At 39.6% G+C, this 16539-nt stretch overlaps 1 protein-coding gene across 1 annotated transcript in view; it reads right to left on the bottom strand.

The window, feature by feature from the left end:
* TMTC1 (transmembrane O-mannosyltransferase targeting cadherins 1) overlaps nt 1-16539 on the bottom strand; it is a 222348-nt gene that overhangs the window by 78003 nt on the left and 127806 nt on the right. The window contains exons 10-11 of the mRNA XM_060776763.2: nt 5842-6006; nt 354-467 (exon numbers count right to left, since the gene is read on the bottom strand). Of these exons, the coding sequence (XP_060632746.2) occupies nt 354-467; nt 5842-6006 (279 nt within the window). The remainder of the gene's footprint in view (nt 1-353; nt 468-5841; nt 6007-16539) is intronic.

The following is a 16539-nucleotide window of genomic DNA, read 5'->3' as shown; positions in this document are numbered from 1 at the left end:
GGAATTCCTTAGCAGTCTCCAATCCAAGGAGTAACTTGCTGACCCTGTTTAGCTTCCAAGCTCAAACAGGATCCAGCACTTCAGGGTATAATTCTACAATGGGATTTTCTTCCGATTAGCCGTGTAATGGAGTCTGTTGGTACTCTCAAGCTGCCTGTATAGGATTGCAGGCTAAACAACTTTTAAAAGGATAGTCTAGTATCACTTTGTTAACAAATATTTAATGAAAAGCACAAAGCATGCAGAACAAACATTTTAATTCCCTTTCCCCAGAAAGTAAGAGGAGAAACATCAGTACATATTTACTATGGACTAACCAGATAAGGATGAAGGTTAAACTCTAAAAAACTTACTCAAGTGCTGTTTTGTAGTGGTAGATGGCTTCACGATCACGGCCTTGGTCTTTCAAAAAATTGGCATAGTTATAGTGCACCTTGGCATTATGGGGCAGAGTCTGGACTCCTGACCTGCAAATGAAAAACATAACAAAGATAGCGTCACACACCATTTTGCTTTTTATTCCTGAGTTTGTGCCCAATGCAATTCTATAGTCAGCTTCCAGCAAATGTTGCCCACAGAGCTGTGCTGGAAGACTTAGAAATGTCTAGTGCAATGTTTCTCAACCTGGGGGTTATGACCCCTGGGAAGGTCACAAGGGGGTGTCAGGGGGGGGTCGTCAAAGATAATCAGAAAACACAGTATTTTCTGTTGGTCATGGGGGTTCTCTGTGGGAAGTTTGGTCCAATTCTATCATTGGTGGGGTTCAGAATTGTAGGTGAACTATAAATCCCAGCAACTACAACTCCCAAATGTCAAGGGCTATTTTCCACAAACTCCACCAGTGTTCACATTTGGGCATATTGAGTATTCATGCCAAGTTTGGTCGAGATCCATCATTGTTTGAGTCCACAGCACTCTCCTGATATAGGTGAACTACAACTCCAAAATTTAAGCTCAATGGCCACCAAACCTTCCAGTAGCTTCTGTTGATCATGGGAGTTCTGTGTGCGAAGTCTGGTTCAATTCCAGTGTTGGTTCAGAATGCTCTGTGATTGTAGGTTACCTATAAATCCTAGCAAACTACAAGTCCCAAATGAAAAAAATCAATCCCCTTCCAACCCCACCATTATTCAAATTTGGACGTATCGGGTAATTGTGCCAAATTTGGTACAGTGAATATATACATCCTGCATATTGGATATTTACATTATCATTCATTACAGTAGCAAAATTACAGCTATGAAGTAGCAACGAAAATAATTTTATGGTTGGGGTCACCACAACATGAAGAACTGTATTAAGGGGTTGCGGCATTAGGAAGGCTGAGAATCACTGGTCTAATGACATTCTCTCAGGCAATACAGCCACTTATTTTATCTTAAGTTTTTCACTTTCCCTGTGGTCCTGTGCTCCTAACCCCAGCAAATGTGGAAAGCTGAATGCAGAATCATACCCATTAACTATCCTGTTTTGGCAGAGGTCATCTATCATCCCACTTTTTCAGCTACTACAAAGAAAGTCCATTTCTATCCTCAGCCTATTATTTCGGTTGGTTCTGCGATACTCATCAAATGGCATTTCTGAAACCTGATCTGCTAAGGACACTATTTCCCAATTAGAAGAGGAAATAATAAATATCCCTGCACCAAACAAGCGGGGGAAAGTGGAGAACAAACAACAAAGCAGCATGAAATGTTTCCCCGTTTTCATTCCCTTCAGTCTTGCAACTCATATTTTCCGTGCATGTTTGCCCAGCGTGAATTCCTAACCATTAATATTATTCCCCTCAGAAAATACATAACAATTCAAAGAGCTGAGAAAAGAAAAGAAAAATAAACATACATATACTGCATTTGGGAACAATGTCTCAGTGTGATTTCCTTCCTAATTGATTGCTGTGGTGTTTCTCACAGACCAACCTGCTACACAGTGTACTGACACAAACCACATCCATTACAGTTACACTTGAATTAACCGAATCTTGGAGAATACCAGATTTAGCTGAGCAATGCTAAGACTTTACTCCAAAGGAAAAGGGGGTTGTATCCATCGAAACCGGGGTTTTGTTCCCACATAGTGCGCTATGGAAAACAACCCATTTTCCTTCTATTTCCTTTTTCTATCTAGTCCAGCATCTCAAAGTGTTACCAAGTTTCTCAATATAAATACTGTCTAGTTGCTGGTTCCCAATTATTCCCTTTGAGTAGTGGTTCCCAACCTGTGATCTGTGGACCACCAGTGGTTCGCAAGAACTAAAATATGGTCTGTGGTCTCATAGTTATTACAGCATTGCAACAAGAGTGACTGGTCTTGCAAAACCCTTTTATAGTGCTGAGGCTTACTAAATATGTTTTTCTGTGGGTATGCAGATGGCTATGAGTGGATGGCATGTGTTCTGTATCAGAAGCACGGGTTGATGTGGTCTATCCAATGCAATTTTCTGAATCAGCACCCCAAATAACCAAACCGAATCTAAAGCTGATCAAAAACCATTTCGTAACCCTTTTGGTACTCATGTTGGAGAGTGGTCCCTGGTCAAGGTGGTCCCTAGTAAAAAAAATAGGTTAGGAACCACTGCCTTTGAGGGTCACCAATTTCTGAGTTTACAGCTGGAATATTTTACATGCTTTAAAAAAGAAGATCAAAACTTTCAGTCTACCTGCTGATAGCTGGGATGAAAATTATCTGCCTTCTTAGATATTGCTGGACTACAACTCCCATCATTTCTCAACTCTGGTTATATTAGTGGCTCCCAACCTGTGGTCTGCAGACCACCAGTGGTCCACAAAAACGAAAATATGATCCACGCCCCCACCATTACTACAGCGTTGCCTCAAAACAACACAGCAACAAGAGTGACTTATCTCGTGAAACCCTCTAATAGTATCGAGGCAACGAGGATGTCAGGAAGGGAGAGGCTGACTACCCACAAAAGATTGCTACTACCACATCAGCTAAAGATTATTAAATATGGTTTTCTGTGGGCGAGCAGATGGCAACTAGTGGAGGGCATATGTTCTGTATCAGAAACTAGAACTGATGTGGTCTATCCAATGCAATTTGCTTTCCTAGGAGGGGCCTGAGGCTGTTAGGAATTGTGGGAGTTGAAGTCCAAAACACCTGGAGGTCCGAAGTTTGTTCATACCTGTGCTAGAAGTTGTAGTCTAACAACATCAGGAGAGCTCCATGACTCCCATCCCTGTTTTAGAAGTTACTTCAGGCAAACTCAAAAAGCATTGCATCACTTAAACTGTTTACAAATTTTCCTCTTCCATTACATCTAAAGCAGTGGTTCTCCACCTGTGAGTCCCCAGGTGTTTTGGCCAACAACTCCCAGAAATCCCAGTTTACCAGCTGTTAGGATTTCTGGGAGTTGAAGGCCAAAACATCTGGGGATTTAGAGGTTGAGAATCACAGACCTAAAGACTTCAATAAGTTATCATGCAGGAGGAACAGATCCGGATATTTGAAACACTGAGAGAGAGATACTGAATATACATTTACCTAATCAATTGGCTGGCCTACTAAAGGTATTAGCCTAAAATGGCATTTGGGTTGTTCTTATGGTCAAGATGGTGCCCACTATGATGCCCACTAGTTCTTGTTTTTAGTGCAGAGGTTGGGGGTGCCAAGCATTCACTTCCCAACACTCTCACCAAACCATAATTCCCAAGAAGCCATGACAGTGTAGCCACTTAAAAATGGATGGTGTTCAAGAGAGATACTAAAAATTAAGCTGAGTTTGGTTTTCCTCCTGCTTTGTCCTGTAAATCACCACCACCACCAGTAATAAAGTTTTCCACTATGATAAACTGTTTGCTGTGCAACCTCCTGTTAAATTGCCTTCCATTGATCGTTCAAAAGTGAGCTTATTAAATAATTCTGTTTGCTATGCACAAAAACAAGGCAGGCTGCATGCACTGGACTGCTAGGTTTGTAGTTAGTGAATACAAAGAGAAAGGGGCAAAAGGGCTCTCTTTGGGGAATAGGTAGGAAAGGAATTCCTATTCAGCAAATTTAACTTCAGTAGCAGCAGTATTGATTAAGAAAAAGCTGCATTTAAACAGGGAAATCCTAGAGAGCATCATTTCAATGGCATGATTCCCCATGGAAGAGTGACACCATCTAATAATAAACCTTCCATCCTTCACTATCTCCTATTTATAGTCTACTTAATACAGTCAGTTTTACATCCATGGATTCAACCAACCACAACTCAAAAATATCGGAGGAAAAATCCCAAAAGGAGACCTTATTTGAGCACTACGCTAATAAGCAGCCATAACAGGGCCGAGCTTTAGCACAGCAGGTTAATAACCAAGCTGCAATAAATCTTGCCAACTGGAAGGTTGATAGTTCAAATCCTGGGTCAGGGTGAGCATCTGACCTTTAGCCCAGCTCTGCCAACCTAGTAGTTCGAAAACAAATGTGAGTAGATAAATAGGAACCACATTAAAATGAGAAGGTATTTTAGGTAGGGCATTTCAATCACAAAAAGGAGAAGTTTATGAACAAAGACAGCTTTTCAGCAAGGAGATGGAGCAACAGCACCCCTCTGTGGTTGGAACCGAGCACAGTGACCATCCAAAGATGCCAAAAAATGGGAAAAGTCTATATATACCTCTATTTGTTGTCTGTCTTGGCACTGTATAATTGGCATTGATTGAATGTTTGCTGTATATGTGTTCTGTGATCTGCCCTGAGTCCCCTTCAGGATGAGAAGGGCAGGATATAAATACTGTAAATCAATCAATAACTTACTGTGGACTCTTGTCATTCTACAGTACTTTAAGTTTGCAAACATTTGAATTGTTGGCTGTTCTAGGCAAGATATGCCATTTCATTACATCATTGTATATAATGGGACTTCAGCATCCACAGATTTTAGTATCAATAAGTAGTCCCAGAACTAAACCACAGCAAATATAAAGGGTCCATTGCAGTTATTACTTGTTTTGCATCCAGTACTCATAAAACAGGATAGCTGACTTTTCTCCTCCCCACTTGAACTTCACAACAGCCCTGTGAACAGATGAGGCCAGTTGAGAGAATATCAGACCAAAGTAAACCGTTTATTCAAAGTTGAATATGTATTAGAGTCTGGATTTCTCAAGTCCTTGATTAATTGTCTAAAAAGTATGCTTCATGGAAGTTATGATACATACTTCCATGGGACATCTCTGGCCCATCCTGTTTGGGTATCAGCCAGCAAGCCAATGCCTTAAATCAAGAAAGAGCTTCCTAAGATCTACAGAGACACATGCAGGATACCTCAGCAAGCAAGAGTCCAAAAGTGGCAGGCTAAAACATGGAACCTCAATCAGTGGTTGATACCAAATGAGAAACTCCCCTCTAGGCACACAGAAGACTGGGCGACCTGGAAGGCACTGAACAGACTATGCTCTGGCACCATGAGATGCAAAGCCAACCTTAGGAAATGGGGCTACCAAGTGGAGTCCATGACATGTGAGTGTGGAGAAGAGCAAACTACAGACCACTTACTACAATGCAGTCTAAGCCCTGCCACATGCACGATGGAGGACCTTCTTATAGCAACACTACAGGCACTTCAAAAGGCCAGCTTCTGGTCAAAGGAAATTGTAGAATGCCAAGTTTTTAACTTTGTTTGTGGGTTTTTCTGTACATTATAAATGTATATTCTATTCGCTTCTGAACTAAATAAAATAAATGGAAGTCAAAATAGCTATTTTCCAAAGGATTCTTCCAAATATAAATATCCCAGGAACAAAAATACTGACATGCAACCTAGATTTGCTTTAAGCACCCACAGAAACTCAACTCGCGTCTTCTGCCCCAAAGTTTACCTTGAAGCAGTCTTACCTGAAAAGGGACTCTCGTGACAACCAAATTTCATTCTGTTTCACAGTTTTCCAAGAGAATAACAGCAGAAGCAAAGCTGAGATTGTCACAGCAGTAGCACCCCATTTGTTCAGCCATGTGCAAAGCTTGTTTAGGCCATGAACCAAGAGGATGCAGTACCCCATACTGGAAAATCAAACAGGAGGGAGAAGAAATAAAGGGAAATAGTTAAATCACATTTTGCATGGAACATTGTTGCCGTCATGTGCCTTCAAGTCTATTCCAACTGACAGGAGCTCTGTAGCATTTTCTTGACAATATTTCCTGCAAGGAAATTGCAATGACTTCTTTTAAGGATCACCAGTGGATTTCCATGTCTGAGTAGGAATTAAAAACCTGGTCTCCTGGAATCGAATCCAACAATCATGTCTACATGGTACAGATTCTCACATGGTAGATACCACTGGCTATTATTTTTCCCAAGGCATTAATATAACCAGTGAGAGAAAACTCTTAGGTTTGATCATTCTCAGATGATTGTATTCTCATTTTTATGAGCCATAATATGGACAATCTGTTTGGCAGTGAATGCAGGTCATTCATCTTTCCCTTTATGTTGTGAGCAATCAAAGCTGGGTGTTACCGAATTCTATTTAATATGCCCTAGCTTCTTCCAAAACCACTTAATTATATATCCCCAGTTTTCCATTGGGAAAATATGGCTAACTGAAGACTTTCTAATTTGCTGGCTGGTTCGGGCAAAAGGCTCTTTCACTGCTCATCTTATTATATCAGACTCTCCCAGTATCTCAGGCAGGATAATAAATAATGTTGTATTAGCCTGTTGTTTGCACACTCTTCTTCACAAGGAATTTAATGCAGGAAAGGATAAAACGCAGACATCCAGATGTTGTTGGACTGCAACTCCCAGCATTCCTTAACATTGGTTATGCTGGATGGTTCTCCTCTCCAAGTACCCACTTTAACACACCATCAAATCTTTATTTTAAAAAATACCTGATAGTAAAATAATTGTAGATAACTCTTACATTCTCTTCCATTTTGATTGTAATGATAGCCCAGAAACTGTTTATTACTCAGGCTATTGGTTGTTTGCTCGGTGGTTGTTTTTATGCTATGTTATGTTGTTTGTTTGTTTTATGATGATGTTTTACTTTTAGTGTGTTATATTTTGACTATGTTGATCGGGTTTGTCCCCATGTAAGCCACCCTGGATCCCTTTGGGGAGATGAAGGCGGGATACAAAAATAAAGTAGTAGTAGTAGTAGTTGTTGTTGTTGTTGTTGTTGTTGTTATTACAATACTTTTCCTTTCTATTAAATTGCTTCTTTCATTTCAAGAAGTGAATGTTATGCTGAATGTTTTAATTTTATTTTTATGAATATGTGGCATTGAATCGTTGTCAATCTGTAACCCTCCTTGAGTTGCATTAGGGCTGAGAAAGGCGGGCTAGAAAGACTGTAAATTAAATAACTAAATAAATAATAAAACAATTTATTTGAAAATCTCACCCAATTAAAACCTGCTACTATTAGAAGTTGCCATATTTCAGACTATTTCAGCATTGTGACAGTAAACATTCCTGAATATGATGTAAATGCTTTCACAGTTTAGTACTAACAATGCCCTGATTCCTAAACTATTGAAATAGTAATTTCTTTAAAAATGTTAGTTAAAACTTGCCATGATATAATATTTCAATTTATTTTAGCTAACTGAAATTAGAACCACCCATAGCTCCCAAAGATGAACCATTAAAGAGAACTGTACTATCCTTCTGAAGTACAATGAGAAAGCTTTCAGTGGGGTGCTGAACCCACCCTGTGTTTTGACATGAACTTTATGGGAATTATCCAGGGTACTGAAATGGGGCCACAGTAGCATAGCAGGTTAACCTGCTAGCTGCAGAAAAAATTGCTAACTGGAGGGTTAGCAATTCCAGGTGTGCTCCTGCTGTTAGCCCTAGTTCCTGCCAAACTAGCAGTACAAAAACATGTAATGTGAATAGATCAATAAGTACTGCCTAGGTGGGAAGGTAAAAGGCACCCATGCAGCAATGCTGGCAAAACACGACCAAGAGGGTATATGGCAACAGGTTCTTTGGCATGTAAAAATGGAACAAGAGCACCTCCCCATGGCCAGAGTTGAGTGTTGCCTCCAGACGCCAGAGATTGAAAGGGAAACCTATACCTTTGTTTGTGTATTGTATGTCACTGTTCACTGTATAAAAGGCATTGAATGTTTGCCTATATGTGTGTATACTGTAATCCACTCTGAGTGCCCTTAGGGACATTGAGCGGAATATAAATAAAGTGTATCATTATCATCATCATCATCATCATCATCATCATCATCATTGTACAGCGAAGGTATTGTTTTTATATGTTTTTAAAGGTCTTAATGCATGCATTTTATAAATCTGTTTTAAATGTTGTTTTTAGTTGCATATTGTTGAAGACAATATGCAACTAAAAGCCACCTTGAGTCGCCTCTGGGTTGGAGAAAGATGGGGTAGAAATGTTGTAAATAAATAAATAAATATTATTGAACCCATTTTGGAGATATGTTTCAGCACCTCAGATAGCTCCTTTAAAGTTCAGGCTAAAAATAATATGTATTCACTGCTCCTATTGCATGAAGTTCACCAGCCATCAATGACTTCTCCTTTACACAAAGGGGAAAGAGAAGGGAATATGAAATGTCCAAAGCTGAAACATATGCAGTGTTGTTTAAATCATGATACCTATTGTTTATGGTTATGTCTGAATCTGACCATTCTTTTCTCAATTATGTTTTATTGTTCTAAACTCATAATACATTGAATTGGTTTTAAACAGGATAATAACAGCTTTCATTTTGTTTCTAATAATACTGTCATTGTCATTGCTCATCAGCTTTGTAAATGTATCACCATTCTCACTGGAGTATTATGGCTGAAGTCTTTTTTTTTAGAGTAATGTACCATGGGTTCATTAAAAACAGAACAATAAAATTGCCTAAATAAGTAAATATATAATTATTGAAACACATCAAATTAATGTAACTTTATTAAACAACATTCTCATAACAATATCAGCAGACTGTTCTTAAAAAAATCATCCTCGAACTCTGGTTTCATATTTTAATTACAAATTGATCTCTAATAAAACTTTCATGTGGATTCTTCCACATTTCATAAGAAGGAGTGTTCGATTTAAGTTAACCAGCAAGCATATCGTATGTACATACAATAGTTCTTCAAATATTGACCAAGTCTTGTATAGGACCAAAATGTTATTCTCCTCCTCCAACCCCATCGCAAAGACCTGCTTGCTTTTTGTAAACAGCTAAATCTACAGTCTAGGCTTAAAGCATCACAAGATAATTTATTTTCCTTCTCTAAAATTCCTTGGCTTCTGTTCAATTGTAATTCATTGTGCAGGAACAGCACCTCATTCTTTCCTTGGTACAAACTTGACTTCTTGTGAAACCAAATCTCTTGTTTAAAAGCTCTTTGATTTCTCTTTAGAGTGTTCGACATCGGTTGGCAAAGACAGAAATGTTAGAAGTCTGCATTGAATATGGATAAGAAGACTCTCCCCGGAAAGAACTCTTGTTCTGCTTAGCAGCTGACAACGTTTCATCCATTAAGGGCTATAGAGAAACAAGAACAAACAATCCCCAATAGCAAAGCTGCATTATTTGCTCCATAAAAAATATTTGAGGAAATCAAATTGACTTCACTTATGTACACTACCCTGCAGGGGATTTTTCTTCATGTAATTGCTCTTAGGCAACAGATCCTATAGAACAGTGGTTCTCAACCTGTGGGTCCCCAGGTTTTTGGTCTATAGCTCCCAGAAATCCCAGCCAGTTTACCAGCTGTTAGGATTTATGGGAGTTGAAGGCCAAAACATCTGGGAACCCACAGGTTGACAACCACTGACATAGAACAAGGATGAGGGATCATGGTAGTTTGCTCTTCAGCTCCAGAAATCTTAGTAAAGGGTTGTGGGAAATGTAATTCAAAGGTCTCCTGCTCCTCATATAACAGGCAGGGCAATGAGAGCTAAGCCCAAGTCAAGAGGTACAAGTAGTCCTCACCTTACTCCCAAACTTCCTAAAAGCTATAGCCTAGTATTGAGGAGGGGTGTCATTAACATTACACACTGATGTTGTGTGCCCTCAAGTCATGCCCAACTTACTGCGACCCCATGGCAAACCTATCACAGAGCTTGCTTGGCAAGATCTTTTCAGAGGGAGTTTGTTTTGCCTTCTTCTGAGGCTGAGAGATGTGACTTGCCCAAGGTCACCCTGACCAATCCATGACCAAACAGGGATTCAATCCTTGGTCCCCAGAATGGAAGACCTGTCCTATGTTAATTCTCTGCATGTTGTTATCTTATGTTTTTGATGTTTATTTTTATTGATTAGGTCTAATTTTGTTTTTGTTGCTTATTTTATTTGTTCTGTTTGCACTGTTGTGCCTTGTAAACTGTCCTGAGTCCCTTTTGGGAGATGGATTGGGATATAAATAAAGTTGTTGTTGTTGTTGTTTGAAACCATAAAAAGATCAGTACACAGCAAACAAGATCACTAAACTGCCTATTGTATTGGATCACACGTCGGACACTTCCCAAGTGTCTAGGACTGTGTGATGTATTGGTGAGTAATGCGTGCAGATCCCAGTAAGGTGGCCTTTTGCAGCTGACAGATGGTAATTTTGTCAGTGCCGATTGTGTATAAGTGCAGACCAAGGTCTTTAGGCACTGCACCCAGTGTGCCGATCACCACTGGGATCACCTTTACTGGCTTGTGCCAGAGTCGTCGTCGTCGTCATCATCATCATCATTTCCAATGCTTAAACTGGTAGACAATTACAGAATGATAGCACTATTATTCCAATGTAACTGCCATGTTTCTGTGGCATTGGTAGTTTGGTGAGGAGCATTTAGGATGCTTAGGCAGAGCAGTCCAATGTGGTACCAAGCTACAAATCCCAGGATTTCATAGCTGTTATGGTGGAATAAAAGTGCTATAATTCTATAGTTGCAATGGTGCACCAGTTTCAAGGTTGTGCTTTGCCATGTCTGAATCATTTCCTGGTGGTGCTTACAGAAGTCTTAGATATGCTAGGATTTAGCAACAAACATTATCACTATTTTCTGGTCTGTTAAGATACCAACATTTATTTTGTAATGTATTGTTTTTCCAGTGTCCAAACCACTCTGGGGTTAAGTTCCAGGGATTTTACCACCACCACCACCACCTCAAACTTGATATCAGGTGGTCAGGTGAAAAATAAAATTTCCTTTTAAAATCTTGGTCTCTGTCCTAGCAATCAATCAATCAGACTTTATATTTATATTCCGCCCCATCTCCCCATGGGAACTCAGGGTGGCTTACAACATGAAATAATAAACAAAGCAAACAGACAATACCTATTCCGTCATAAAATAAATAATCATAAAAGTCAATAAAATACATTATACAAACAATAAAACAGGGTTAAAAGCTATCAAATAAGCTCATGCCTTCAGGGCCTCCAAGAATTATTTCTAAGGTGTTCAACACTGGTAGGCATGTGATTATTATTTTTGTCTACCAGCAGATACATTTTTGCAAAACAATGAAACCACAGAACATACAATGCATTAAAATAACAACCACAGTCATTAAACCAATATCAGCTGGAATAGGTAACTGCCTGACAACTATGAAAGCGAGAGCAAAATAATAAATGAAATGTCACAGAGCTGAGTAAATCAATACATTAGTTAATTTATTAAATTTTACCTTATTGCATTTTGCCACTGCTTTCATTGTAGCCATACTTTTAATGAATATATCAAGCAATCGGAGAACACATGTCAAGACCCTATTAAATGAATGCAAACGTTCCTGTGAAAGCTTCTAATACAGTCTTTCTCAACCTTCCTAATACCGCGACCCCTTAATACAGTTCCTCATGTTGTGGTGACCCCCAACCATAAAATTATTTTCATCACTACTTCATAACTGTAATTTTGCTACTGTTATGAATCGGAATGTAAATATCTGATATGCAGGATGTATTCACTGAACCAAAATTGGCACAAATACCTGATATACCCAAATTTGAATACTGGGGTTTGGGGGGGGGGGGTATTTTGTAATTTGAGAGTTGTAGTTGCTGCGATTTATAGTTAACCTACAATCAAAGAGCATTCTGAACTCCACCAACAATAGAATTGGGCCAATCTTGGCACACAGAACTTTCATGACCAACACAAAATACTGGAAGAATTTGGTGGGCATTGACCTTGAGTTTTGGAGTTGTAGCTCACCTGCATCCAGAGAGCAATGTGAACTCAAACAATGATGGATCAGGACCAAACTTGGCACAAATACTGAATATGCCCAAATGAGAACACTGGTGGATTTTGGTGGAAATAGACCCTGACATTTTGGAGTTGTCGTTGCTGGGATTTATAGTTCACCTACAATCAAAGAGCATTCTGAACCCTGCTCTCACTCCTGCCAACATCGCCAACATCGCAAACACGGCTGGCAGGGACAAGAGACAGGGCCTTCTCAGCTGTAGCCCCCCGCCTGTGGAACGCGCTTCCAAATGAAATACGATCAACCCCATCCCTCCTGGCATTCAGGAAGAAATTAAAATCTTGGTTTTGGGACCAGGCTTTTGGACAATAAACATAAAGCAGCACTTAGACTGGAAATGGATTGGCAAGACGATATATGTGAGGATACGGTTTTGTTGTTCTATCAATGGGTTGTGGACTGAGCATTGTTTTAATGACTGTTATAATAATTTGGTTATAATTAATTGCTATTGTTTTAACTCTGTATGTCTGTATGGTTTTATACTGTGTTACTGATTTGTGGCATCGAATTGCTGCCTTTCTTAGCCGCTCTGAGTCCCCCCCCCCGGGGGGGGGGGGTTGAGAAGAGCGGGGTAAAAATGCTGTAAATAAATAATAATAAAATAACCCCACCAATGATAGAATTGGGCCAAACTTCCCACACAGAACCCCAATGACCAACAGAAAATACTGTGTTTTCTGATGGTCTTTGGTGACCCCTCTGACACACCCCTCATGACCCCCCACCAGGGGTCCCAACCCCCGGGTTGAGAAATGCTGTTCTAATATAACCATCACACCAGGACAATACTTTGGAAGGGATGTTGACAAAGAGTACTGAAAGAAGCTTTTTTTAAAAGTGTGAATAGTATTTAAAATGGGAAATGAAAATTCAGTGAAAACATGGATTAAATATGCATACTGCAAGAAGAAATCCCACTTTCACATATACACTAATAGGATGTGTCTAACCAAAGGATATGGGGATCATGATTTATCTTTTCTATAAAAATGCCAACCAGCTGTGAGACCAGTGTTAAAAAAAGACCTAATTAGAAAAGGAATCTAAAATAAAAACCCTTGGTATCATCCTGCCCATTTACAAATCCATGGTGTGACCATCTCTGCAATACTGCATGCAGTTCTAGTTACCACACTTTAAAAGGATATCATAGAAATAGAAATAATGTAGAAAAGGGCAATCAAATGGGCAAAGGACTAGACAAACTCACTGATGGGGGCAGGCCGTAATTATTGGGGTTAGTTATCTTAGGAAAAAGGCAAAAAGCAATGGGATATGTGATAAAGATCTATAATCTTAAAAGCCAGGATAATCTATTGAAGCAGAATGGTGGGAGAATCCTGACAGATAAAAACAGTGCGTAGTTAATGCGTGCAATAGACTGCCAGGAGATAAGATCTGCATTTTTGGCACCCTTACATCTCATTAGACAATGTTGGAATTCTAAAGTGAGTGATTTTGTTTTCTTACACTTTGAATGCCCCATAAGTGGCATTCTGTGGGTGGTATACAAAAAAAATTAAAAACATGGCATTAAAAACAGCAATAAAAGAATGATAATAAAACAGGGCACCATAAAACCATGATACAACTAGCAACATCAGATAAAAAGCTCCGCGGGATGTAATAAAATTCAAGGTAAAACAGGCAGCAACATTATCATACTGCACAGATCTGAAAGCATTAAAATACTTTCTCAATTTTTCCCCTTAGGGTTGTCTTTCCAGTAAGTTTTTTTTCATGTCTCCTTAAACGTGAAGGTTCTGCCAGAAATACTGCTACCTCCATCTCCTGTTAGTTAGATGGTTCTATCCTGGCTAGATGAACACTTTTAGGGAATGGGTTCACTGTAATAGAAGAGATTACAACTCCCAGAATCCACAGCTAGTGCTGGTCAGAGGATGCTGAAATTTGTAATTCACGACAGGGGATGGATATAGCAAGTCTGGAAGATACAACCCCCAAACAAGAACTTGCACAATCTACTGCAAATGGCTTGTTATACCAGTTAAAACTCTCAGTAGTATTAATCTTTAAGTCTTGTTTTAAATGCTTTTTTGTCAAAACGAATTTTAGTCATGTTTTTCTTAACCTATAGTAAGGTTTCACCATTATTTGATGTTGTTGTTTAATATGTTATATATTTTATGATTGTATTGTCAAAGGCTTTCATGGCCTCAATCACTAGGTTTCTGTGAGTTTTCTGGACTGTATGGCCATATTCCAGAAGCATTCTCTCCTGATGTTTCACCCACATTTATGGCAGGCATCCTCAGAGGTTGTGAAGTCTGTTGGACACTAGGCAAGTCTGGTCCCACCAGCATCTATTTGGATTGAACATGGCTGGCACGGCACATTTTGGTGCCTGAGGCAAGAAGTAAACGGGACCCCGCCCCATAATTCAAGTAATGGCACATAACAAATAGACATATTATATTGGCAGATGAGACACAAAATGCTAGAACAGTGTTTCTCAAACTTCCTAGTGCTGCAACCCCTTCATAGCGTGGTGACCCCCAACAAAAAAAATATTTTTATTGCTACTTCATAATGGTAATTTTGCTACTGTTATGAATCATAATGTAAATATCTGATATGCAAGATGTATTTTCATACACTGGACCAAATTTGACACAAATACCTGATACGCCGAGATTTGAATACTGGTATAGTTCACCTACATTCAGAGAGCACTATGACTCAAAACAATGATGTCTCCGGACCAAACTTGGCACAAATACTCAATATGCCCAAATGTGAACACTGGTGGAGTTTGGGGAAATAGGCCTTGACATTTGGGAGTTACAGTTGCTGGGATTTATAGTTCACCTACAATCAAAGAGCATTCCAAACCCCATCAATGATAGAATTGGATCAAACTTCCCACACAAAACCCCCATGACCAACAGAAAATACTGTGTTTTCTGATGGTCTTTGGCAACCCCTCTGACATCCCCCTCGTGACCCACCCAGGTGTCTCGACCCCCAGGTTGAGAAATACTGTGCTAGAAGAACCTCTCTCCAACTCTAGCAAGAAAACAGTATCAAATAAAAATATAACCAACAATTTTCTGCTTTTGGGGGACACCCAATGCCTGTTGTCTGAGGTTTTCACTGAACTCTGCCTAATGGTAGTAGAAGTCATTGCACTGAAATACCAATTTCCAGCCATGTGTGTTTTCCAGACCAGGCAGAAGACACCAAATGATTCAAGTATTGGGATACTTTTCCTAGAAAGGCCAGATGTTTAGGACATGGGGAAACAACTATTTGGTCCTCCCAACACTAATAGACTGCAATTCCCATCACTCTAGCATAACTAATGGTTTAGGATCATACTAGCTGTTTCATGATTTCCAACTCTACTTTAGGACTTGTTAATTTGAAAGATCAATATCTACTGAAGGTGGGTGGGGAAAATATTTATGAGCACTACAAAAGATGGTATAGAAAGGCATTCTTTCCTCCCTTTCCATGATTCAGGGTCATCTAATTAAGTAGACTGGCAGTAGATTCCAGAGTGACAAATGGAAGCAGCTTTCACACCTTGCAAAAATAGCTTATGAAAATTCACAACCCAAAGCTGCTGATGCAGCACACAACGCCAAAGCATTATAGAGGGCTCCAGCTCCGAGATAGAGAACACGTTCTGCATGCAGAAGGCCCCATGTTTCAATCCATGACCTCTCGGAATTGGAAAGGGCAGTTAACAAATAATGACAGAGATCTCCACTTGAGATGCTGGAGAGACTGCCAGCCAAACCAGAGCACACACTGGACTGAATGAACAAACCTAGAATTAAGTCAGTTTTGGAGAATTGCTGTTTTGAAAACCACGATTCTCAGAATCCTCCGTTTAACATAGCCAGTGGCCATGCTTTTTAGAATAGCATTTCTCACTCTGGGAGTCAGGATCCCTGGGGGGGAATGCGAGGGGGTTTCAGAGGAGTCGTCAAAGACCATCAGAGAACACAATATTTTCTATTGGTCATGGGGGTTCCGTGTGGGAAGTTTGGCTCAATTCTATCATTGGTGAGATTTCAGAATGATCTTTGATGGTAGATGAACTATAAATCCCAGCAACTACAACTCCCAAATGTCAAGGTCTATTTCCTCAAACTCCACCAGTGTTCACATTTGAGCATATTGAGTATTTGTGCCAAGTTTGGTCCAGATCTATCATTATTTGAGTCCACAGTGCTCTCTGAACTACAACTCCAAAACTCAAGGTCAATGTCCACCAAACCCTCCCAGTAATTTTTTGTTGGTCACAGAAGTTCTGTGTGCCAAGTTTGGTTCAGTTCCATCATTGGTGGAGTTCAGAATGTTCTTTGA

Source organism: Anolis sagrei, chromosome 5 (assembly GCF_037176765.1).
Source record: "Anolis sagrei isolate rAnoSag1 chromosome 5, rAnoSag1.mat, whole genome shotgun sequence".
Classification (NCBI taxonomy): domain Eukaryota; kingdom Metazoa; phylum Chordata; class Lepidosauria; order Squamata; family Dactyloidae; genus Anolis; species Anolis sagrei.
Note: the sequence above shows the minus strand (reverse complement) of the source record. Positions and strands in the feature narration are given on the sequence as shown.